General features: G+C 38.9%; 1 protein-coding gene across 1 annotated transcript in view; it reads right to left on the bottom strand.

Annotated features, from left to right (window-relative positions):
• The window catches only part of DNAJC15 (DnaJ heat shock protein family (Hsp40) member C15), a 68633-nt gene extending 44192 nt beyond the window's left edge, over positions 1–24441 (bottom strand). Inside the window, exon 1 of the mRNA XM_049647456.1 lies at positions 24292–24441. Coding sequence (XP_049503413.1) covers positions 24292–24396 — 105 coding nt within the window. The 5' untranslated portion in view covers positions 24397–24441. The remainder of the gene's footprint in view (positions 1–24291) is intronic.
• Between the last annotated feature and the right edge of the window lie 1144 nt (positions 24442–25585).

Consider the following 25585-nt stretch of genomic DNA (forward strand, 5'->3'; position numbering starts at 1 on the left):
AGCTGCAGTCAAATCTTATTTACCCACAGTGAATGGACAAAGTTATGCACAGCTTTCATCAAAAACTCATCTTTCTGGGGCACCTAGGTGGCTCAGTCGGTTGAGCGTCCGGCTTCAGCTCAGGTCATGATCTCATGGTTTGTGAGTTTGAGCACAGCATCAGGCTCTGTGCTGACAGCTCAGAACCTGGAGCCTGCTTTGGATTCTCCCTCTTTCTTTGCCCATCCTCCACTCAGGCTTGGTCTCTCTCTCTCTCTCTCAAAAATAAATAAATATTAAAAAAAAAAAAATCTCATTTTCCTTATTGGAAGGGACCTATAACTGATTTACCTCTTTAATTATATTTTAATTAATTGATATTAAAATAGTTTACACTTTTTAAGCATAAACCATTTATAACAAATAAAAATATATTATTTGGAAATTGAACTCCACTTGAGATTTTCAAAAAATACCATGTATCTTACACAATCAGATCTTAGACTCTGAAATAAGAACATAGGTCTTTCTCATAAAGTTTTCTATGGAAATACTAAAACTGTTAGATATAAAGCAATTAAGTTAAAACTTTAACATTAACTGGTCCAAAATAAGAATATGATCAATTTCCTAGAAAAACACATTTATCTGCTATGTAACAGTTTTTCATGCACTAAAACATCATTGGTATTTTTTTTTTCAGACACAAATTGAGAGAGCTCTAAGGCAACAATAAATTCCCCCAGCCCTCCACATATCTGAATGACCCCAAAGGGGAAAAGAAACTATCTAATTGCAAATGTAGAAAACAGGAAGTACAGGAGATTGAATCTGAAATCTCAGCAAGTAGTTCAGACAGAATTCTTGACAATACCTTTATTCAACTTTAATTTTTAAAAGTAAAATAACATCTAAAACATACTGGGGCGTTTAAATAGCCCATGGTTCATTTGGCCTAACTCTGTAAATATCAGAGAATTCCATCAACATCTCTAATTTACCACTATTCAAAAAAAATTTCACATATGCTCTATCACTATGCTATTTCACATTTACTTAAATTTCAGTATTATATCCTCAGGCTAACAGGATCTAATTTCTTTCTTTTATATAAGCAACATCATATCTGATCCAGTGTCAAGCATACGATATACTTCAATTTTTATTTTGAATGTGTTTTAAATAGTGATTCTTTAAAACTAAATTGCCAGTAACAGAACAACAAAAACGACACTGAAAAGACAATTTAAAAGCAAAATGGTGAATGAGGCACAGCATTACTACCACAAAGACAGTCATTTTCTAACAACTAGGCAATAACCAGGTTAAATGTCTAAAATTGCTCATGCGACTAGACATGGTACATCTGTGATTTCACAGAAAACTACAGAAATGTTATTTCTTTGACTTAGGAAAATTACAATAGGTGCTGAAAATAGAAGAAATCAGGCAGTGTTCTTTAAAAAGAAAGATGTTGGCACAAAAACAGACACATAGACCAATGGAATAGAATAGAAACCCCAGAATTAGACCCACAAACGTATGGCCAACTAATCTTTGACAAAGCAGGAAAGAACATCCAATGGAAAAAAGACAGTCTCTTTAACAAATGGTGCTGGGAGCACTGGACAGCAACATGCAGAAGGTTGAAACTAGACCACTTTCTCACACCATTCACAAAAATGAACTCAAAATGGATAAAGGACCTGAATGTGAGACAGGAAACCATCAAAACCCTAGAGGAGAAAGCAGGAAAAGACCTCTCTGACCTCAGCCAACTAATTCTTTACAACCGGTCCAGACTAGTGTTTGGGAACAGTGGTCTATATATAAGGAAAACAGAAAATATTCTACTTGCACCAAATTTGGAAATTCAGCTCTTAACAATTTCATTATGGTCACCGTGGAAAACAAAGACTATATGTATACACATGATAAATGTATGTGATATTGGCCAACGGTATTTAATTAAGTCTTAAAAATTCATGACAATTTTAGATTATATCTGTGAAAAATGCCACAAAGCGGTTTTCACTTTTCATAAAGCATTACCTTTGAGCATACACAAAGTATGAGTATTTTAAATTTTAAAATGTCCAGGCATATGCATAATAGCATATGCAGAAAGCAATGAATGGTAACTTCTCAATGAAATCATTGATTGGTTTCAAAATGGTTAGAGAGTTACCATAGACAATCTTTTCCCTAGACTGCTAAGTCTGGCTGAAGAAAAGTTTTATGTCCACACTAAATGGCATCAGTAGAAAATTATGGCTTCTGATGTCTGCTGACCTTCAAATCTGTTCAGTATCATCATCATCCTCAACCCAAATTCATACCGTTCCTCTTTGCCTTTACTATTCTAAATATTTACTTTTTAAATAAGACTTCATTCATGTTTTTCATCCATGCAGCAGGTATGAACTCTCTCAATCTTCCACCCTGATTATCCATACATTCCACTCCTGAATGTATAGATAAACATGGGCTTCAAAGTTAATCAGGTTCAAAATCCAAACCAACATTTACCAGTTCTGTTACCCTAAGCTGATCTGTCTGGGCCCATTTCCTCATCAATAAAATGGCAATGTGAATGCCTACGTCATAGGATGCTCAAAACGATTTATGAGACAAGATTATAAAAAATGACCAGCACACTGTGCAAACAATAGCAGATCTCTGCTAGTCCTTCTTTACTTTTACTCCTTTCTATTCCTCTCTGCTCAGTCCACCTGGAAAATCCCTACTTACTCCTCAACAAATAGCTTTAAGTCATCTCCCAATGAAGCTTTCCCCATTCACCTCCTCACCCAAGCAAACCTCTTTAGTGCCCTCACTAGTGCTCTCACGGTATTTAACAGATCTATTATAATACATGATACCTTATTAATAATGGTTTTATCTGTCTACTTCAACCCCTCCTAAAAGGTGAGCTTTCTGGAAGTAGGGACTGTTTATATCTGCATTTCCAAAATCTAACGAAGTATCCAGTACATAATGGGTTTTCAAAAACTTGTATAATGAGATAAAAATGACCTTAAGAAGGTTCCCCACTTATCCAGATGCCTTTTGGAGTTTGTATGATTTGTGTACTACATTGGTGTCTGCTACTGAACAGAATTTTATTTGAAATAGGAAAATAAAACGGACAAGGACAGTCACATTTAATTAAGAAAATAACACATAATCATGTCTCTAAACATCCTGGACCAGATAAATACATATCCAAAAGTCTCATGGATGACCAAGAAAATGAAGTAAAAAGTCGTACGTCAGTAAATTTCATTACGTAAGTGAAGATAATCCACAGGTCCATATAGGAAAACATGAAGAAATGATTGAGTTGTTATACAAAGAAAAATAAAGAAACTCCCAATAAAAGAGTTAGATATTTTTCAAGTAGCTATTTGGAGGCCATCTCTCATCTCTGACTGGTTGACTGATTTCAATAAATACTCAGTGAGTGCCTACGATATTATATGCCAGTCACAATTCTAAGTCCTAATGATTTATCAGACAAAATCCTTATCCTTCTGAAGCTACATTTTAGCACAAGAAATAGACATTAAACAATATAAATCAGGAAAAGAGACAATAGAAAGTGTTATGTGCTATGGAGAATATTAAGCAGGTAAAGACAAGGATGTGTATTTATATACTGAGAACAGCAAATTTAGATAGAATAAGCAGGGAAAGATTCACTGAAAACGTGATTTTTGGAAAAAAACAAAAATAAAGCTGAAGGAAGTCAAGAAGCCATGCCAATATTTAAGGAAGATAGATCACTGGGCAGGTGGAACAAGTTTGAAGGCCCCAAAGCAGGGATATACCTAGTGTGCCTGAGGAATACCCAGAAGGCCAGGGTACACAGAGCAGAACGTGGGAGGGGGCAGGGGGGGAGGAAAAAGGTAATGAGATCAGAAGATAACATGGGGCTCATGTCAGGCCTTAAGGATCAACATAAAAACTTTAACTTCTCTCTGAGTGATAGGAGACATGATTGTTTTGAGAAGAGGCCTAACATTATCTTAGTTAGAACTGTAAAATGACCACTAGTTGTCATGTTAAGAATAGAATGTCGGGGCACCTGGGTGGCTCCGTCAGTTAAGCGTCCGACCTCGGCTCAGGTCACAATCTCGCGGTCCATGAGTTCGAGCCCCACGTCGGGCTCTGTGCTGACAGCTCAGAGCCTGGAGCCTGTTTCAGATTCTGTGTCTCCCTCTCTCTGACCCTCCCCCGTTCATGCTGTCTCTGTCTGTCTCAAAAATAAATAAACGTTAAAAAAAAAAAAAAAGAATAGAATGTCAAGGCCGTAGGTATGGAGATGCGTCAGGAGCCTATTAAAATAATCCAAGAGATAATGGTAGCTGGGACCAAAGTGATTAGTGACGGAGATGGGGGGGGGGGGTCAGATTCTGGATACACTTTCAAGATAAAGGCATTAATATTTGTTGAGAGACTGTATGAAAGAAACAGTGTCTACTGACAGATGAATGGATAAAGAAAATATGTATATATACAAAGGATATTATTCACCCACAAAAAAGAAGGAAATTCTAACATTTGCCAACAATGTGGATGGGCCTTAAGGGCATTATGCAAAGTGAAATAAGCCAGACACAGAAAGACAAAACTGTATGATCTCACAGAAGCAGAGTAGAACAGTGATTGCCAGGTTGGGGGTAGGAGAAATGGGGATGATGTTGGTCAAATTTTCAGTTATAAGATGAGTTAAGTTTTACACTTGACTTTGCTAAGAGTAGGTCTTTGAGTGTCTCACCAGACATATCCACACACACAATGTGAGGTGATGTATGTGTTAATTAGTTTGATTGTGGTAATCATTTCACAATGTGTATCAAATTGCAAGTATACCTTACATGTAAACAATTTTTATGTGTCAATTATACCTCAATAAAGCTGGGGGGTAAGAAGAGATGTCAAGGTTATTTGCCTTAAACAACTGGAAAATGAGTTCCCTTTTTGTTGAGAGTAAAGTCTGTGACAGGACTGCAGTCAGAGGAAAGGGAGGCCATAAGCTCTCTTTTGGTACTTATTTTTCTAAAACCATGCCATGATAAGTATAATACATAAAGCCCAACCAAAGCACTATGTGAATTCATAACAACTGGAGAGAAAAAAAAAAAAAGGTCTCGTCTACGACTGGAAAAGAAGAATGAGCAAGTTGTATCAAAAAACACTCTTTCTTTGTTATCTTGCAGTGACTCTCAATTCTCAAGGGTTAATCACAAGCAAATCACTTTCTGCTGAACTCAGAGTTTTATGCTGCCTTATTATTTGGTTCAATTTCTACAAAGAAAGCTCTTTGAATTTAGACAACATAAGTGGAAAAGAAAAAAGGAAACAAGAAAGACTGCTGGCAAATCAGCAGAATTTGGGAAAGAAAAGTATTGCACATTCAGATCAAAAGAAAGAGAGGAAGAGAACTGACATTCAAGAAAAAATGTCAGACATGATAAAATGACATTAGGAAGATAATTTTTACAATTACCCTTCCCTAAAATCTTCAAGCTGGCATGAATTTCACAGACTATCATATCTAAATTGGACTAGTCCACATTAATCTACCTGCCTTTACCAGCCATTGCCAAAAACAAACACACTTGAACCTCTCTCAAAATACCAATTCCCTTGAAAATCTTAAATTACGTAAAAAGTGAAGGCAATACTGACTACATCTGTATTTCCTCCACTTTAAGGTCATTTGAGGGGCGCATGGGTGGCTCAGTCGGTTAAGCATCCAACTTCAGCTCAGGTCATGATCTCGCGGTTCATGGGTTCAAGACCCGCATCCGGCTCTGTGCTGAGAGCTCAGAGCCTGGAGCCTGCTTCAGATTCTGTGTCTCCCTCTCTCTCTGACCCTCCTTTCCTCTCTTTCTCTCTCTCTCTCTCTCAAAACTAAAATAAAAACATATTTTGGGGCGCCTGGGTGGCTCAGTCAGTTGAGTGTCCGACTTCGGCTCAGGTTATGATCTCGCAGTCCGTAAGTTCGAGCCCTGCATAGGGCTCTGTGCTGACAGCTCAAAGCCTGGAGCCTGTTTCAGATTCTGTGTCTCCCTCTCTCTCTGACCCTCCCCCATTCATGCTCTGTCTCTCTCTGTCTCAAAAATAAATAAACGTTAAAAATAAATAAAATAAAAACATTAAAAAAAATTTTTAAGTCACTTGATTTATTTTTAACTATAGACAAGCATTAATTTATACAAGACTAGACAGTAAATAAAAGGGTAAAACAAAAACAAAGCAAAACAATAAAACAAAACAAAGCCAAAAGTCAAACATAGTTAAGAAACAAAACTCAGGCATGGCCCAATTGAGTATTTCTCCACTTTCTAATATAATTAAAATCCCCAAACTGAAATTCTTGCTGTAAACAGTGATTTCTTAAGAATAGTCTTCAAGTACTATTTTGCATTTCTTCAGTGACCCACTGATGTAAACCTTATCTCCCCTTTTCCTAATAAGATAAGCAGCTTTCTTTGTTCACATTCAACATAGCTTGTCAAAATCCTGCCCCAGTATCAACCTAGCTCTGGATGCCTCAGAGAGCACAAAGAGCTCCTGGGCTCATCACAGGTTTGCCAAACCAGGCTGTACATTTGGTTTCATGTCCTTAAACCTGAAGACACTGTGATGGTTCATTTCATATGTCCATTTGGCTACATCAGTCATTTAAACACTACTGTGTAGGTATTTCATACCTGTGGCTAGTGTGTATTATCTTTAAAGAAATTTATCTTTGATAATATTGGTGGGCCTCACACAATCAGCTGAAAGGCGCTAAGAACAAAACCGAAGTTTCCCTAAGGAAGCAGAAATTCTGCCTCAAGAATAAGCTGCTGTCTGAAAGTTTCCAGCCTGCAGGCCCGCCCTACAAATTTTAGACTTGCCAGTCCACATAACTATTTAAGCCAAATCATCAAAATAAATAGATAAATAATACATACTACTTGGTTCTGTTTTCTGGAAAATCCTGACTGATACAGATTTCTGCTTTAAGACCAGAAAATAAAGCTTTTAGGCATATGCCCTTGATTCATATATTATTCACTAATTAAATCAACATTTAAACATTTAATCTGGGTGCCTACTACAGACCAGACACTGCAGTAGGGATAGAGAAACAGATCAGTAAGATGACCTCACAAAGGTTACAAACTGATTCACAATCTTAAACCATGCATGCCTTCAAATTTTACTAGTTTGCTTTCATTATTTTATTTATCCATAAGCATATTTAATTCCTTTTAAAACTTACTAGATTTTTAGCTAGAAATACTTCTTGGATAATAAAGGTATGCTAATACTAGTTGTCAATGATTCTCAAAAGTTGACATATTGGACACTTTCATTCTTAGGCTCAGATTTTAAGTCAGATTATGGACCACATATAAAGCATGCTCTAGGCTACTTGCAAAAGCACATCGTTGTAAACCCCATCCATTCTCTCGTGTTGCTATATTAATATGTGGGAACATCGAAGTTAAGATCCACCACTTTATACGATTATACTGAGATAACCAGAGCGCTAAGAATAATCCAGTACACATACTTTGCTAGTGTTAACACAGTTCATCAGTAAATTTTGGAACAAGGATGCACTAACTAAAAACTATTCTATGCGTATAAAATTATAATCATATAGTAATTGGAATTAGAAATTTTGTGAAAACTTTCACTTTAACACTAGATATAACTTGAGAGGGGAAGACTTCATTTTAATATCTTTATTTCATTTTCGTTGATGTAGTAGGGAGCAATGGAATTGACAGGCTGAAAGAGGGCTTTTGCAGATATTTGACAGAGGCTGCCAATAAGAAACCTGTACCTACTCTTACACATTTTCCGTAGGAGCTGGTCCCAACCCTGTATCCGGAACACAGCACTTTTTATCAAAATAAGTTCTCTCTCCTCTGAAGCTGCTGGCTGTGAGCAAGGGAGCAGAGGTACCTGAGTCATATCCCCACTACCCTCACTGACTCCACTAGTCCCTGCCCTTCTATGTCACCACCCTTCACGAAAAGGTGATATGATCAATCCTTATCCCTAACAGAGAAGAGTGTTGCGAACATGGCTTTTCAGCTACTAAACAGGAAAGAAGAAAAATGGAACTACTCTAGACAGGCAGCAAGATCAAGTAAACTCTCAAATATGAAAGAAATCAATGTCATTGGAATCTCCCCTATTCCAACATCAATACCACCTATCTCCCAGTTTATTTCTCCATTGTGATCCCAGAATTGTCTCCCTTACTAAATCATGAGCCTCTAGAGAGCAAAAAGTAGGCTTTATTCATCTTTATATTCCCAAAATATATTATGGGCTAAATAAGCTAGTAGTTAGTTGACAGGATGGATGTATATGGGGACAGATGGTTCGACAGACAGATGGCCAGCTGATTGAGTACTCTGCTTCTGGGCAATAGATGGCTTCTGAGAAGAGTCCAGATAAAGCTGAAGGACACAGTCAAGGTTAGGCCAAAGAGGAAAAAGGGAAGGTATAGGGACAAAATAAAGGTTAGAAGCTGGGAAACCTGACTTCTGACTAGGGTTCTGCCCTTAACTCATTGTGACCTTTGGTCATCCCAAGTGAATGTGTATGTGTGATAGAGGGCAGGGATCATCTATAGAATATATTAAAAATCTATAAAATGTTAAATACAGATTAGACTAGTTACCTATGGAATATTTTAAACAGATTAGATCAGACAACTCATAAAACATAAAGTCAACCTTCCATCTATTTAACAATACGGAATCATCTCAAGATTAAGCAGACAGACCAAAAACAGACAAGATTTTTGAAGCAAAATTCTGATCAGAAAGCTAACTCAGAATGATACTGAAAAATAACCACAGCATTTGGAAAATACCTATTAAAAAGTAATAACTATCATAGGCTCTGTATTCTTCCTTTGTAGCTCTTGATGTTAAACACATCAAATCTATAAATACAACTTCTGAAATGTGTTCTTTGATCTGAAGCTTCAGATATACCTCTTCTCAAAAGCTGGGTCTTCTGGGCACTTCAAGGTTCATTTAGGTCTAAGAGTTACTTTAACTTGTTCATCACTGCTATTTAATTTGCTGGCCCTAAATTGATCTCTTTTATGTTTAAGGAGTATCCTCAGTTCTGTTTTCCAAAATTTGGAGGAAAGAGACTTTTTTACCCAATGGATATCCTTTACCATTTTATTACTGTACTTTTATTAAACTATTTCCATGTCCAGTGATGTCCTGAATTAAGAGTTCTAAACTATCCTTGAATTACAGTTCTAAACAAATTTCACCTTTCTTCAAATGAGCTTTCCCTTCCCCACACCTCCACACTCAATACATACTTCTCCCCTCAATACATCTCTTTCTGGAAAGTTTCCATTTCTCTTTAAAAATGTGTTTTTCAACTGAGAACAAACTGAGGGTTGATGGGGGTGGGAGGGAGGGGAGGGTGGGTAATGGGTATTGAGGAGGGCACCTTTTGGGATGAGCACTGGGTGTTGTATGGAAATCAATTTGACAATAAATTTCATATATTGAAAATAAATAAATAAACAAATAAATAAATATTTAAAAAGAAAAAAATCAAAATGTTTTTTTCATGCTTATTATTTATTTTTGAGAGCAAGAGAGAGCACAAGTGGGGGACGGGCAGAGAGAGAGAAGACACAGAATCTGAAGCAGCTTCCAGGCTCTGAGCTGTCAGCCCAGAACCTGATGTGGGGCTCAAACCCACAAACTGTAAGATCATGACCTGAGCCGAAGTCACTTTACTCACTGAGCCACCCAGGCACCCCTGGAAAATTTCCATTTCTATTTGACTGTTTTAAAAGGTACAAGCAGAAATACACAAATTATTCTAGATATAGAGACACCATACTTTTATACAAAAAGATATGTTTCTGTTTTGCTTTATTTCCAACAGCTTCCATAGGGTGTCTAATGTTTTGTTGTCGTTTCTGACTAATACAGTAAGTCAGTGTCACAATCATAGAGCTGAAAGGCATTACAGAAAACATCTAGCATAGAAAAACCCACATTTTATAGAGGAAGACACTGATGTCCTAAAAAGTGACATTCCTTGTCCAAGGTTTAGCATTGGTCATTAGTGTCTGCACCTAGACTAAAATACAAGTATCCTAATTCCAGACCAGACCCTATGTCTTCAAGCAACAATTTAAAATTATTGCCATGCCCTCTCCTGCTTGCACTCTATCTCTCTCAAAAATAAACATTAAAAAAAATTTTTTTTTAAAAATGGGGCACCTGCGTGGCTCAGTCGGTTAAGCATCCAACTTCGGCTCGTGTTTCATGGGTTCGACCCCCGCCTTGGGCTCTGTGCTGATAACTCAGAGCCTGACGCCTGCTTCGGATTCTGTGTCTCCCTTTCTCTCTGCCCCTCTCCTGTTGGCACTCTGTCTCTCTATTTCTCCCAAAAATAAATAATAAACATTAAAAAAAATTTAAATTATTGCCATGCTCTTTTAAAAGATTATAAAAATTCGTCAATCTTTCCAGTGTGAGCTGATAGGCAATGAAACATCCCTATCTGACTTCAACACCCATTCACAAACACCTTATAATGTCTTATCCTATTTATTAGTTTTTTAATGACCTAGAGAACATAATGTCATTTAATTATTTCATGCCAAACTAGATTCTAGCATCAGTCCTTGATGCCCTTACTCCTCATAATTCCCTATTTTTTCACAAAATTTTATATTCCCTCACCCACTCCCAATAAGTTGTATTTTCAATACTCTCACATTTAACATAAAATCATTCAGTTTTTAAGTATGGAAGCGGATAAAACTGACCACTTCAATAAGCAAATAAGTGGAATTACTCATATTTCCTTCAACTTTTCTTCTGGATGGGAACATGTGGCACTCTGTCATTCTTTCAGTATAAAGACCAGTACTAATGAAAGGCACACAATTTAGCCAACAATTGAAAGTCTTACAAGTTGTTGAGGGAGTAACTCAATGAACAATCTCATGAACTGATGCTGGGAATGCAAATTGGGACAATCTGTCTTGAAAGTAATTTCAGCATAGGAATCAACATCCTTAAATATATGCAAGACACTAGGCTCAGTAACTACAATTAGAAAAAATTACACTAAGAAAATAATCAGAGAGGTGCATAAAAGCTTATATATGAGAATATTTATAACTGCACTATTCATAATATAAAAAGTTGGAAACAATTAGAATACCCAACAACAGGGGATAATTAAATAAATTAGTGCATATGTGAAACATGCACTGACCTATCTACTTACAAATAAACTTTAAAAACAAATTCTTCCTGGCACTCTCCAATAAAAACAAATGCACTGATCTCTGGCATCTCCCTTTTTATCCTTGCACTTAAGTTTGCACCCTGAGCATAAGAATGATCTTGCTGAATCTCTAGCTGGCCTCTTCTCTATCATGTACTCCTACAAGCTTTTATTACACTGACTTTAGAGGCCCTGGGCAAGTACTCCCTAAACTCTCTTAGATTACATCTGATGTACACCTTACCTGCAACACTCTGTAGCTTTGCTTATTCTTCTTGCTTGGCAAATCATGCCACTTTCTAAAAGCTACTTTTACTCCCTTACAAGAACCTATTTTACTTTAGGCAACAATTTCTTAGAGTGGTAATACTCACAGCTTAAATTTCATTACACAGTATTCTTTTCTTCCTTTCTGAGTTAAGGTGAGATAAAATTAACTCTGCTTCAAGGTTTAAGAATTTTAAACTATCTTGAAGCATCTGAAGACTCTGAAAATTACCACAAATATCAGGGCTATAAATCATTTCTTGGAGCTGGATTTCATCAATTTCCGATATCTAAATGACGAAGCAGCAATATAATTTAGTGAAAAAGTCAAGGACTTCCAAAGTCAAAATTGGTTTCATGTTCTAGTCCTGCCACTTACTAGCTATATGACCTTGAGAACTCTTTGGTCCTCGGTTTTCTTATATGTAAGAAAAGAAGCATCTAACTTCACAGGGTTAAGATGAGAAATGGGACAATGTAATCACAGTGTTTGGTACTTAGCAGACATTAACTGTTAGTTTACTTCCTCCTTAACCATTTGCATGCACATCATGCACTCAGTACATTCATGCATATCATACAGTTTTATCTTCTTTTCATACACGCAATGAATAAAAATAGAAAATATTACTAATATTATGGAAGCAGGAGGAGACAGGTATGAAATTTTTCATTTTATAAAAGAACTTACATTTGAAAAGATTAAGAGGCAGTGTTTTGGGGCAAACAAATCTGGAAAAAACTTGTACTGGCCAAAAGTGAATTAAAAAAAAAAACTCCTTTATTTATTTTTAATGTTTATTTTTGAGAGAGAGAGACAGAGTGTGAGTGGGGGTGGGACAGAGAGAGAGGGAGACACAGAATCCGAAGCAAGCTCCAGGCTCTGAGCTGTTAGCACAGAGCCCAACACAGGGCTCAAACTCACGAAATATGAGATCACGACCTGAGCTGAAGTCGGATGCTTAACAACTGAACCACCCAGGCGCCCCCAAAAGTGAAAAAGTAATCCTCTACAAAATCTGAGTCAAAAACTCTATGATACCAATATAGACAACTTTAGTATCAGAAATGGATGTGTTAGGGGCACCTGGGTGGCTCTGTTGGTTAAGCATCCAACTTTAGCTCAGGTCATGATCTCACGGTTTTTGAGTTCAAGCCCTGCATTGGGCTCTGTGCTGACAGCTCACAGCCTGGAGCCTGCTTCAGATTCTGTGTCTCCCTCTCTCTCTGCCCCTACCCTTCTCTCTCTCTCTCTCTCTCTCTCTCTCTCTCTCTCTCTCTGTGTCTCTCTCTCTCAAAAATAAATATTTTTTAAAAATTAAAAAAAAAGAAATAGATGTGTTGACACTTAGAAATGAGAATGAATGAGTCAACAGTTCTAAACTACATGATATTCCATGTAGTTTAAATAGAATAGTACAAGTTTTCTAGAATGGAGGGAAAGGCTGAAACGGGCTACCCTGAATCAGTTAAAGGAATATACAAACTGGGTATCAATTCAGAGCCTTTTTTAAAACTTCTATTTAAAATTCTTCACAGGGGTGCCTGGGTGGCTCAGTCGCTTAAGCGTCCGACTCTTGATCTCAGCTCAGGTCTTGATCTCAGGGTCATGAGTTCAAGCCACACATTGGAAAAGGGGTGTCAGTTGAGTGTCTGACTCTTGATTTCAGCTCAGGTCATGATTGCAGGGTTGTAGGATCGAGCCCTGCATCAGACTCCATGCTGAGTGTGGAGCCTGCTTAAGATTCTCTCTCTCCATCTGCCCCTCTCCCCTACTTGCATGCTCTCTCTTTAAAATAAAAAAATAAATAAAAATAAAAGATTCTCTCTCTCTCTCTCTCTCTCTCCCTCCCTCTGTCCCTCTCCCCTGCTCATGTTCTCTCTCTAAAAAAAATAAATAAATAAATCTACTCTTTAAAAATCTACTAATTTTACAAAAACCATATATTTAGAAATATTATTAAATACTATATAGTAATAAAGTTTTTGGTGAATAAAACTGTAACATCATTGTATGTAGGCAGTATTTGAGGGGAGAAGTGCTGTTTGTAGTACCATCTGTAACTGATTTCATGGCTGGCTTAGTTCTTATCTCCTCAGTTCTATATGCCTGCTATACAAAACTAATTTTTTAATGTTTATTTATTTTTGAGGGAGAGAGACAGCATGACGGGGGAAAGGGTAGAGAGAGGAGGACAGAAGATCCAAAGTGGGCCGTGCGCTGACAGCAGAAGTCGGATGTGGGCTCGAACTAACAAACCAGGAGAGTATGACCTGAGCAGAAGTCGGACGTTTTAACCGACTGAGCCACCCAGGCACCCCCAAAACTATTTTTTCAGTTGTGATGGTGATGATAGTTATTGTGAAATTCCAGAGATACCAAAAGGAAGTGGAATTATTCTCTGGAAGACCATAATAAATTACTTAGAGGAATATGTGATATTTTACCATATCCCTGGACATAGGCACTTCTGTTCACTGACCTGGTAAAACTATAACAAACTTGAAATATAATGATAAATACAGAACAATTGATGAATCTCTCTCTCTCTCTCTCTCTCTCTCTCTCTCTCTCTCTGATTTCACAATCCCCTGACACTCTCTGTTGGCAGATATTGAAAAACAAAAATAAAGCCAAACCAACAAAACAAAAAAGTGCATTGCTGAAGCTGTAGGAGAAATGCCACATTCTCTAGTGGACTAAAAGCAAAGCCACTTACTCCAAGACAAGGAAATCTTTTAGTATCATACTTCATCAGCTACACAAGAGGAAGATAAGGAAAATGGGGACAAGTTGGGTAAGAGGATAAAAATGAAACTATTAGGATCCAGAGTTGTGACCCAGAATGAAGTTTCCCATGAGATAAAATGTTATACACACAAGGCTTCTTACAGAAATGGCTGATTCTAGGACAGGAGCAAGAAATATACAAAATAAGCCTAGAATGCCTTATAGTGCCAGAAGTAAGGAAGTGCTCAAAAAAACTCCACAATAATGGGGTATGTCAAAGGTATATGGGAACCAACTGAAAGAGATACCAAGGCCGAAGGAAGAATAATTTAAACAACAAAATAAACAATACTGTTATAACCCAAAGTATAAATATCCATGAATCCAGGCCAATATAAATACATGATGGAATAAATAAATAAATGGGGGAGAAGAGACAAATCTCCTGTGCAGAAAAATTCCAAATACTTTCATAAAGAACTCCACCCTCAAGGAGGGGAAGCATAACTCCCTACTCCTTAAATGTACGCCATACATAGTGACTTCCTTTCAAAAAGTACAGTAGGGAAAGGGAAAGGGGAAAAAACAGCTAACTTTACAGTGGAGAAACCAGACAAATACTACGTCATCAGATTAGTTCAAGGAGAACCTAAATAGTGAGAAATCATGTTTCTAGTACGTGCCTTCCATATGGACAAATTCCAGTGGAGAGGCACTACAAAATATCGGAATAGCATTCCTCAAATCTGTCAGGCGCATCAAAACAAGGCAAGTCTGAGAAACTGTCGGCCAAGAGGAGCCAAAAGAGACATGAAAACTACGTGTGATGTGATCTCCTGGATGAGATCCTGGAATACATTAGAAGGGCTGTAGGTAAAAACCAAGAGATTCTGAATAAAGTAGGGACTCTGGTTAATAATGTATGAAGCAACAATCGTTTGTTAATTATAAGAAATGTACCATACTAACACAAGATGTTAAAAGGGGAAACTGAGTGTGGGTACATGGAGATTCTGTGTGCTCTCTTCTCACTTTTCTGTAAATCTAAAACTGTAGTTGAAAAAACATCTAATTTTAAAAGAAAAAAAATGTTATATGTGATTAGATTTTCACGAAAGCTAATAATGTTTATTGAATCCCTAACAGCATTTAGATAACATTCAGAGCACATAAGACAGTGAAAATGGAGTTCCTGAAATACTCTGTCTTATGCTGTGAGTTACATAGACCTGTGGGCTAAGGGAATACACACCATTTATAAACTAGTGTTTGGTAACACTGCTTGTAGGAGACTATGCTTTCAAATTTCTCACATCTGTGAAATTCAAATCATCTTACAGCTGAAAATAGATAAAAGTGAGTGTGTTGGTCCCAGACCTGTTTGCATTCACTGATCCATTTCCCGGCTTTTCCCTACTCTGTTCTTTTGGGAGGAGAGCTGAGTCCTGCAGGCTCCTGTGTCACCTGGCTCCAGTTGAGTCTGATGAATGGGGCTCAATGGTGGGAGACAGGAGGGTGGGAAAAAAGGGAAGTCCACGGTACGTCTCCCCTTTCCTCTGCCTTGTAGCAGCTCTCACAGCAGCAGCGTCCCGAGGCTCCAGCTCCCTCCTGCACAGACCCCCACGGTCTAGTTACAGAACAGTGGTTATGAAAACACCTCTTCCTTTTGACCCTGCAGCCGGAGAGCGCTAGTGGCTTTTTCCTGTTCTCAGCCTCTGCACTGCCTCACAATCCCATCTTCTCAACAACTCCTTCACCTGTAAAACCAACTCTCTACATTCCATTTCCTTTGTTTTACATAATTTAAATGTGTCTGTTTTCCTAGTTAGACCTTGAGGACACAGACAGGTTGAAGGGCAATGGAGATGGAATATATTTTGAGTAAAGGCAGAGTAAAGAAAACAGAATTCCGGGGTGCCTGGGTGGCTCAGTTGGTTAAGTGACCGACTTCGGCTCATGTCATGGTCTTCCAGCTCGTGAGTTCGAGCCTCATGTCGGGCTCCATGCTGACAGCTCAGAGCCTGGAGACTGCTTCGGATTCTGTGTCTCCCTTGCTCTCTGCCCCCCTCCTGCTCATGCTCTGGCTCTCTCTCAAAAATAAATAAACATTAAAAGAAAAAAAACTGAAAAAAAAAAAAGAAAGAAAAGAAAGCAGAACACCTTTGGAGCTCATCCACACATCAACTGTGTGGCCCTGGGCAAATTATTTCACTGCTTTAAGCTTTGATTCGTTCATCCATCAGTGGGGGATTATAACAGTATCTACGTTTCACAGGGTTATTACATGGACTAAATTACTTCATGCATTTAAAGAACTAGCCTAATGCCTGGTACAAAACATTTAGCTACCACCACTATTACAGCTGCCATTATGGCTTCTAGACTCCAGAGGACTGTCCACTGTAATACAATCTTAACTGGTCTTGCCCTCTTCTGCTTCTCTATCCTCTACCCTTCTTGAACAATGCCCTAGGCTTTATCTTCCTGAAGCCCACTACTGATCACACAGCTCCTACAAAACTGCAACAGCCTATAGATAAGGTACTCGTTCCTTAACCTGCCACTCAGGTATATCCACAATCTTATCCCAACATATTTTCCCTTATTTTTTCCCCCTTAATATAAGCTACAGTTGGTTTTCTCTCTTTCTAGCTTCTCTCGAAAAATGAGATATTTTTCAAGGCTCTTGAGGAGAAACCCATGTTTGATTCATCTTTGTACTTACTACAGCACTTAGCCTCAGTACTTTACCTAATAAAATGGGACTCCATATCTCACATTTAGGTAGTTTTGCTTTTGTCTCTCTTGCCCGAAGAGACATATCTAAAACATGTTGCTAAGGCCAATATCAAAGAAATTGCTGCCCATGTTTTCTCTTCTAGGAGGTTTAAAGTAGGACAGTACTTAATAGAATCGGTCTTGCATTAGGTATTTAAATTTGATCCAATTTACCTTCTCAAGCAGTGACAGGCAAACTTAAAGCCCACAGGCCAAATGCGGCCCTCCAACTATTTTGTTGGATAAATAAAGTTTTATTGGAATAAATATTTTTTGGAATACAGCCATATTTATGGATTATCTATGGCTACTTTTGGCTTTACAATGGCAGAGTTCGGTAGTGTAGTAGCGACCCTATGGCTGCAAAGCCTAAAATACTACTTAGCCCTCTACAAAATAAATTTGCTGACATCCGTCCTTGAGAGTGGCAATCCTGGTTTATCCATATCCTCCCCACAGACATCTAGTATATAGCTTCCATATATTTGGTGTTCAAAAAAAATTTTTTTTTAATTTTTTTTTAACGTTTATTTATTTTTGAGACAGAGAGAGACAGAGCATGAACGGGGGAGGGGCAGAGAGAGAGGGAGACACAGAATGGGAAGCAGGCTCCAGGCTCTGAGCCATCAGCCCAGAGCCCGACGCGGGGCTCGAACTCACGGACTGCGAGATCGTGACCTGAGCTGAAGTCGGACGCTTAACTGACTGAGCCACCCAGGCGCCCCCCAAATTTTTTTAATTAAACTGAATTGACAAACTTTAAAAACAGAGTTGGAGACTGTGTTATTGGAGGTAATAAGCAATAAAATTACCAAAACCTGGAAAAGCACATCAGAAGTCAGAGTATTATGTATACTCTGACTACACATACTATTACTTATATTTTAGCCCTCTCTTTACCATTAAAAAGTGAAACAAGAGAGTCTCATTTATCTTATTCTTTTCTATTCCTTAGGGCTATCAGTTCATAATTCTATAAAACATTTCTCTCATCTTCTATTTTTTTCCTATCCAGTTGTTTTCATTCAATTGCTAATTTAAACATTCAATAAAAATTTATGGAGCAGTAACCAGGTTACTGGTACTATGTTGAGAGCTGAGAGAATGAGGATCCTTAAAACTTGGTCCCTGCCTATGAAGGCTATCTAATCTTCGTTTAAAAGACATATTTCAAAAAGGAGAAGCACTATTTAAATACCAGCAAATCAACAAGTGGGTCAAGTCTGGTATCTGTTACTGTCACCTAATTTCAAATCTTCACCAGAAAAAAACAAAAAAACCAAACAAACCAAAAAAATTAAATGTTCCACTACTATGAATCCAAGTATTTCTGAAAATTGGGAAAACAGCTCACTCCATCACAGCTGCCACTGCTGGGGGAGGGGAAAAAGAGCATCAAATTTGTTTACTAATTCCCTAAGGCATTCTATTCTTCCAAAACAGCATAAGCAGTAAATAACCTTCTCAATAAATATAAGTTGCCTGAAAGTGTTATAAAATGCTGAAACTTCTATGGAGACTATAACACTTAAGTTCAAGTTAGACAATAGCTGTACCAGTGGGAAATTAAGAAGGAAAAAAATCATTCTGCCTCAGAAAGAGGCAGAACTGGCGATGCAGAGAGTAAAGATGGAGACTATTCACTCATACCACAAATATTTATTTAGCATTTACCATATACATATACAAACATTTACTCAGCATGCACCAGGCCCAGTGCTAAGTAAGACAAAGACTCCTGTTCTCCCTCAGAGGCTAACATAAAGGAGAAATCCTACAGAAAAAACACATTCATCAATGTCAGAATCAAACATTCATGTTTAAGTCACTCAACAGTAATAAAGTTAATAGCTGTTATTTAATAAACAATTAAGTGACCACCCTGGGTCAATTAAAGTGCAATCACAGAAGCATAAAAAAGTTCTTGCTCAGAAGACTTCACAGCCTGGGTGCTTATACAAAGATGAGTAACTTTTTAAAGTTTATTTATGTATTTTGAGAGAGAGAGTGCACATGCAGAGAGAAGGGGCATAGAAAGAGAGGGAGAGAGAGAAGCCCAAGCAGGCTCTGCACTGTCAGCATAGAGTCCGACACAGGGCTTGAACTCAAACTGTGAGGTCATGACCTGAGCCGAAATCAAGAGTCAGATGCTTAACTGACTGAGCCACCCTAGCACCCCAACGATGAATAATTTTGAGAGATGAAATATTTCAAAAAACTGTACAACTTTCTGAGGAAGTACACAAGAGGAAACATTACTAGGGAAAGGGAACTTGAGTCAGGCAAGGCTTCACATCAGTAACCTGAGTCTTACAAAATGAACAGGAGTTTGCCAGGCAAAGAATTTCAGACAGGAGAAAACCACAAGTGAAGTCAGAGCACAGGGTCCAGTGCAGTGTGGGGAATGGAAAATAGGGTTGGGGTAAGTTGTTTGGGGGTCAGTTGATAGAAAGCCCTGTATACCACCCTGAGGAAAGTTTGGACCATGGTACACTTAAAAAAGGTTATAAAAATAACCGATGGCAGTGTGAAGTTTAAAAAGGATAAAGTACCAGAAGCCAAGAGGACTGTTTTTTAAAGGCTATTACAATAGGCCAGGGGAGAGATGATAAAGACTAACAGAATAGCAGTGGCAAGGTCAGAGGAAGAAATCAGAGATCAGGATAACGGACTAACAGAAGAAACCTGGAGATAGAGAAGAAACCAGAAATGATAATGGCATTGTTCACGATAGGGGAAAGAAGAGAATCAGCTCGTATGGGGAGAGGACATAATAAGCTACATTTTAGGCAGCTGAAGTTTGTATTTTGGTTTGTAGGACTCAGTGGTGAGACAAGTGGAAATTCGTATTAACTCCATTCACTGAGAGAATAGTTCCCATTCCTTCCCATTCCAGAATAACATTTATTCATTCAGCAATTTCTTTTTGGAAAGCTTATCACATATCAGGCACCATTATAAATGCTGGAAAAACACAGACAGCAAGCAAAGTCCCTGCCCATGGAGCTTAGATTTCAGCCTCCTCTCATCATATAAAGTTAACCTCCACTTATGATAACAGTGAGGGAAAAAATCAGATAAAATTAAAAATATGGATATACAATATGTAAGTCATGTGATTTCTTCAAAGGGAAGCTTCAAGGTAAACATTTTAATCAAATTGCGATGAAAAATACTAGAAGTGATTTGTTTTGGTAATAAGTAGTTAATGACTTACATGTTTGATAGGTTTTCGTTTCCAAGCTGGCCTATACTGAAATGTGTATGTGGCTAATTACATGTTACACTATGCTACTGACACTAGGAGTTACGCTTTTTGGGAAAGTACTGAAAACTGAAGGCTATCATTTCATACAAACCGGGTTTTTTTCAAAATGCTTTAAAAATTGGTAATATTCTCTTCCTAAGATTCAAGTTCCTTCTCTACTTTTTCATAAGAATCAGTTTTGCTACAAAGCAAAATCTGACCATGACCTCTATTAAAGAATTAATTTTAAGCTACTATTTTATTCAAGGTATGACATGGGTATTTTTGCCTATATTTTTATCTTTTTAATCTCCTAAACTGGTTATTGCACATTAATTCCTAGTCTCTAAAGGGAAGTTTACCTGAGAAAGAGTTATTTAACATCTACAGCTGCTTTAGTATATTTCAACAACTTTAAAATAAATTGGATCTTTTTAAGAAACAATGTAAAAAATTTCTTCTTCAACTCCTTGATATTTTATTTTTTACTATTTTATTTCCTAAGATTACCCACATGTCCCACTCCTGGGTTGTTTCTTTTTTCCTAACACTTACTCTTTGTCAGCTTCCCATCACTTTCAGTACTTCCAAGCTCTCCCAAAATTATTACTATCAGTTCTCTTATCTTCGAACACATCATTGGTCATTACCTGGACCAATGATTCCAACAGAAGCAGAACAGATCCTTAGGGACATTTTGAAAATCTGTGAGGACCTTTTGGTTGTCACAATCATTTGGATAGGACGGAGGGTATTTGGTGGATGGGGAACTATTCATCCTAGAAGTCCTAAAATGTGTAAGACAACCCTGTATAACAGAGAACTGTCTGCATCCCTCAGGATTTTAAAAGATCTGCTGGGCATTAAGTAGGTGAAAAGTTTATTTATGATCATCTTAGTCTAAACTTTTATAATATAGTATATATAAAACATATCGTTTTTGTGCTATTTTAAAGAAGACCAAATTTTTCAGAAGTGCAACTATTATTTATGTAAATTGAGGGAAGCATCCACTTTGTTGTGTTCAAAATTTTACCAAACATTGTTAACAATTTGGGAAAAATCAGTTTGCCAAGGATGATGGCCCTTACGGTATCTGAAATGCCAGAATGCATGTGAAATCAGTCTGCATTTATAGTTGTCACATTCATAGTGATTCTTTGCAATATGCCAGCAATTGATTACTTCATTTTATCTTCTAATATAATCATGTCTGAGCATTTACATACCTAAATAGCAAACCTGTTATTTTCTAATAAAATATTTCACCTTTATGTTTCAATTAAAGCACTACATTGGTTGTTTTTTTTTTTTTTAATTGATTTATTTTGAGAGACGGGGAGGGAGGAAAGGAGAAGGAGAGAGAGCGAAGACCGAATCCCAAGCGGGGCTTGATCTCACGAACCCGTGCAATCATGACCTAATCTGAAAACGAGAGTCAGACGCCACTTAACCAACTGAGCCACCCAGGTGCCCTGCATTGCGTTGACTTTTAAAAGTTATTTTTATGACTATATTTCATTGTCTATGATGATCATTTTAGGATATTACAGAAGACTTTACAAAATATTTATTATAAAAAAGGGGGCACTAGGTAGGACAGGAATCACTTTAGAATCACTGGCCCACACTTTAGCCTTCATGTGCCTGGACTACTGAAGACATCTAACTGATATCTTAAATTCTACACATACCCTCCTCCAAATGAAGTACCTACAGATGTGAAAGATCACCAATATTACTTCTATCTTCAAAATACCAGAGCTGCCAACTGCCTTGCAAGTCGGTCCAGTACTGAGATTTCTACAATTCTCCATAAAGAGATTCCTCTACCTAAGAACTTACCCGGTCTACATCACAGACTGAATATTACCCTCAAAAAGCCTTATTTCTAAGAAGTCAGCAAGTCACAGTGGAAGGGTAGAGGGAATCCTAGGTCTGCCCCTTACTTATTATGACAATGATCCTCGGGTAAGTTACCACTTTTTTTTTTTTTTAATGTTTTTATTTATTTTTGAGACAGAGAGAGACAGAGCATGAGCAGGGGAGGGGCAGACACAGAATCTGAAGCAGGCTCCAGGCTCTGAGCTGTCAGCACAGAGCCCGACGCGGGGCTCGAACTCACAAACCGTGAGATCATGACCTGAGCTGAAGTCGGACGCTTAACCAACTGAGCCACCCAGGCGCCCCTACTTACCACTTTCTGAATCTCCTCATTTCTTAAATGAGAATAAAGAACCTTACTCCCAAGGTTGTGGTATGAAATGACTCAAACAAGTAAGAGCTCAGAGCTTACTACTTCAAACTTTCACCTGTTTTGTTTACTCACCTATCCCAAGGCCTTAGAATAATAACTGGCACCTAGCAGTATTCAAGAAGTGTCTGTTGAATGAAAACACATTGCTTCCGGAAACCTTCCCAGGCAAGCCCAATCTGACCGCTCCAGAAATGTATCAGTTAATCAAGTAAGGATAACTGAGTGCCCACAAAGTGAGCGGTTACTAGAAGAAAATCCCCAGTCCCTGCTCTTAGGAAACTTAGAAAAATACCAGAAAACGACAGGTCAACATAAAAAATGTCATAGTACAGTAGTCAACAAATGGTATGGGACAGTTAAGTGCTGTGCATCTAAAGGCAAGGTCTACATCACCGCAGGCTGGCACAGCATGGAATGCCACGTGAAAAAGAAACAAAACAGCCATGTTTCTAGACTTCTTCCACTCTTCTTACACAAAGCCTGAGAGAACTCTACAACAGCCAAACCTGTCACTTCTCTGCTTAAAGCTCATCAAAATGGTATCACTGCCCTCAGGATATCCTAACTTGTTCACGTGTTTTATCAGATACTTCGCATGTTCTAGCCCCCACTTATATCTGGCAACTGCACGGATTAATAATGTAGCCACTAGCTACATGTGGCTGAGCGCTTGAAATGTGGCTAGTCTCAGGTAAGATGTGCCATTACTGTAAAATACACACTGGGTTTCAACGACTTGGTACAATAAAAAAAGGATACAAATAAAAAATACCTCAACAATTTTATATTGATTACATGTCAAAATATCAATGTGGATACACGGGGCTAAATAAAATACATTGTTAAAACTAAATTCACCTGGGGCACCTGGGTAGCTCAGTCGGTTAAACATCCGACTTCCGCTCAGGTCATGATCTCCCGGTTTGTGAGTTCGAGCCCCATATCAGGCTCTGTGTTGACAGCTCAGAGCCTTGAGCCTACTTCCGATTCTGTGTCTCCCTCTCTCTCTGCCCCTCCCCCGCTCTCTCTCTCTCAAAAATAAACATTAAAAAGATAATTAAATTAACTTCACCTGTTTTTCACGTTTTAAAAATGGCTACAGAAAACTTAAAGATCTGTATGTGACTTGCATTATGCTTCTACTGGACACTTAACTTTTCCCAGCTCTGCATTTTAGCCTGAAGAAACCACTTGCAATTTCCAACTGGGCCCTGTTTCTCTGGCTTACGACTCTGTAGACACTACTACTGGTGCCTGAAACACTTTTTCCTCTTCCTTTCGCTGAGTTATCTGCCACTCATTCTTCAGATCTTAGTTTTTAACCGTCTTTCTCCAAGAAGCCTCCTCTGACTTCACCCCTTACCCCCGCAAGGCTGGAGTGGGGTCCACTCTAGGCGATAGGTGAATCCATCCTACCTAGGATGATAGGTGATCGGCGAATCCATCCTACCGTACTTACCACGCGGTATCTGCAACTGCCTGTCTCCTGGTCTATCTCCCCGCAAGACTGTAAGCTCCTTGAGGGAACAGAGACTACACACGCCTACTCGTCCACGCCCGGCACGGAGCACAGCTCGGCGCACGAAAGAGGGGGTGGGACAAGGACGTGAACGCCGGGACTACCACCGTCGGAAGGGAGAGAGGGGTGAGGAGTGACGCACGGCCTACAGGAGTCCGCGGGGTGCCAGCAGGCAGGCCCGGAGACGGGCGGGAACGGCCGGCGGAACTCACCAGTCCGTGGTCGATGTCCGCATCGGCCCTTTTGGTCGCCGGCGGCGAATACTCGGCGTAACGCAGACCTTCGCCGGCAGGAGCGACGCCGCCACCGGCAGCCATGGCAATGGGAGGCGGGGAGGACTCCGGGCGCCGGGGCGTCGCCTACGAGACGGCCTCAGGGACAAACTAGTTAGGGCGGTTCACTCGCGGGTTTAGTTGGCACCGCCCCCCGCTGCCCCAAAGGAGGGCGTGGCCCCAGAAGATCTCGTTCTCACCCAGGCTGAGACCGTTTCGTCCCAGCGAAACCTGGGGTCAGACTCCGAGCTGAGACCCCCTAGGACGTGTAGGGTTTTTTGTTTGACGGAGATAAGGAGGCCCAAAGTCAAGGTTGGGCCTCTTGGGCATTGTGTGGTGGAGCTGGCTCTTCCCCAACCCTCCTTCCTACCAGGGGCCAGGACTTAAGCCCTATGGTCTGATGTTATTCTCATCAAATTGCTATTCAAGGAAGACCCGGAGGCTCCAACTGCAATGCCTATAGGTCTCTGACCCACACCAGACCTTTCTTCCCACCCGCAACTACTGATCATACTTCTGTTTAATGCCGCAATTCTCCAACCCATGAAAGCAATAGAAGTGGTAATTTGCATATTCTACCCTTCGCTCCGCGTGGACGGTTATATTTAAGATGAAATTACAAAGAAGAAACATAAGCAAGGAAATAAACCTCACTCCCCACAAATGGTTTTGTGCTGACTTGGATGTAGAAAGACCCATTTTATTATTAATGTTTAAGAGAAGCCTTTTGGTGCAAAAATTAACCAACAGATGAAGCCAGTGAAGGGTTTTCCAACTCCTGAACCCACTTGGCCCCTCTTTTGCCGTTTGTAACCATTGGAAGAGGTGTGAGTTCTAGTGTATGGTCTATCATTTTTCTGGGCTTGTGTCCCTGAAATACCCATTTACCTCTCCAAATCTCTCCTTATCTGTGGAGGGGGAATGACATTGCCCAACATTCAGACTCAGGGAAGTTGCAAGGATAAAATGAATAAAGACGGGGTGGGGGGGGGGGTTGTGTGTGGGGAGGAGAGAAGGATATGGAGGCAGTTTGTACATGCAGTTACCGTATACTACACACAGTTACTACCACAATGCTGTTGGTATTTATGGGAGGGCATAGTCACTTTTAACAGGGATCTTCAGAGAAGGGTCTGATGACTCCAATTTTATTTTTTTATTTTATTTTTTTTAATTTTAATGTTTATTTTTGAGACAGAGAGAGACAGAGCATGAACAGGGGAGGGGCAGAGAG

Source organism: Panthera uncia, assembly GCF_023721935.1.
Source record: "Panthera uncia isolate 11264 chromosome A1 unlocalized genomic scaffold, Puncia_PCG_1.0 HiC_scaffold_16, whole genome shotgun sequence".
Lineage (NCBI taxonomy): Eukaryota > Metazoa > Chordata > Mammalia > Carnivora > Felidae > Panthera > Panthera uncia.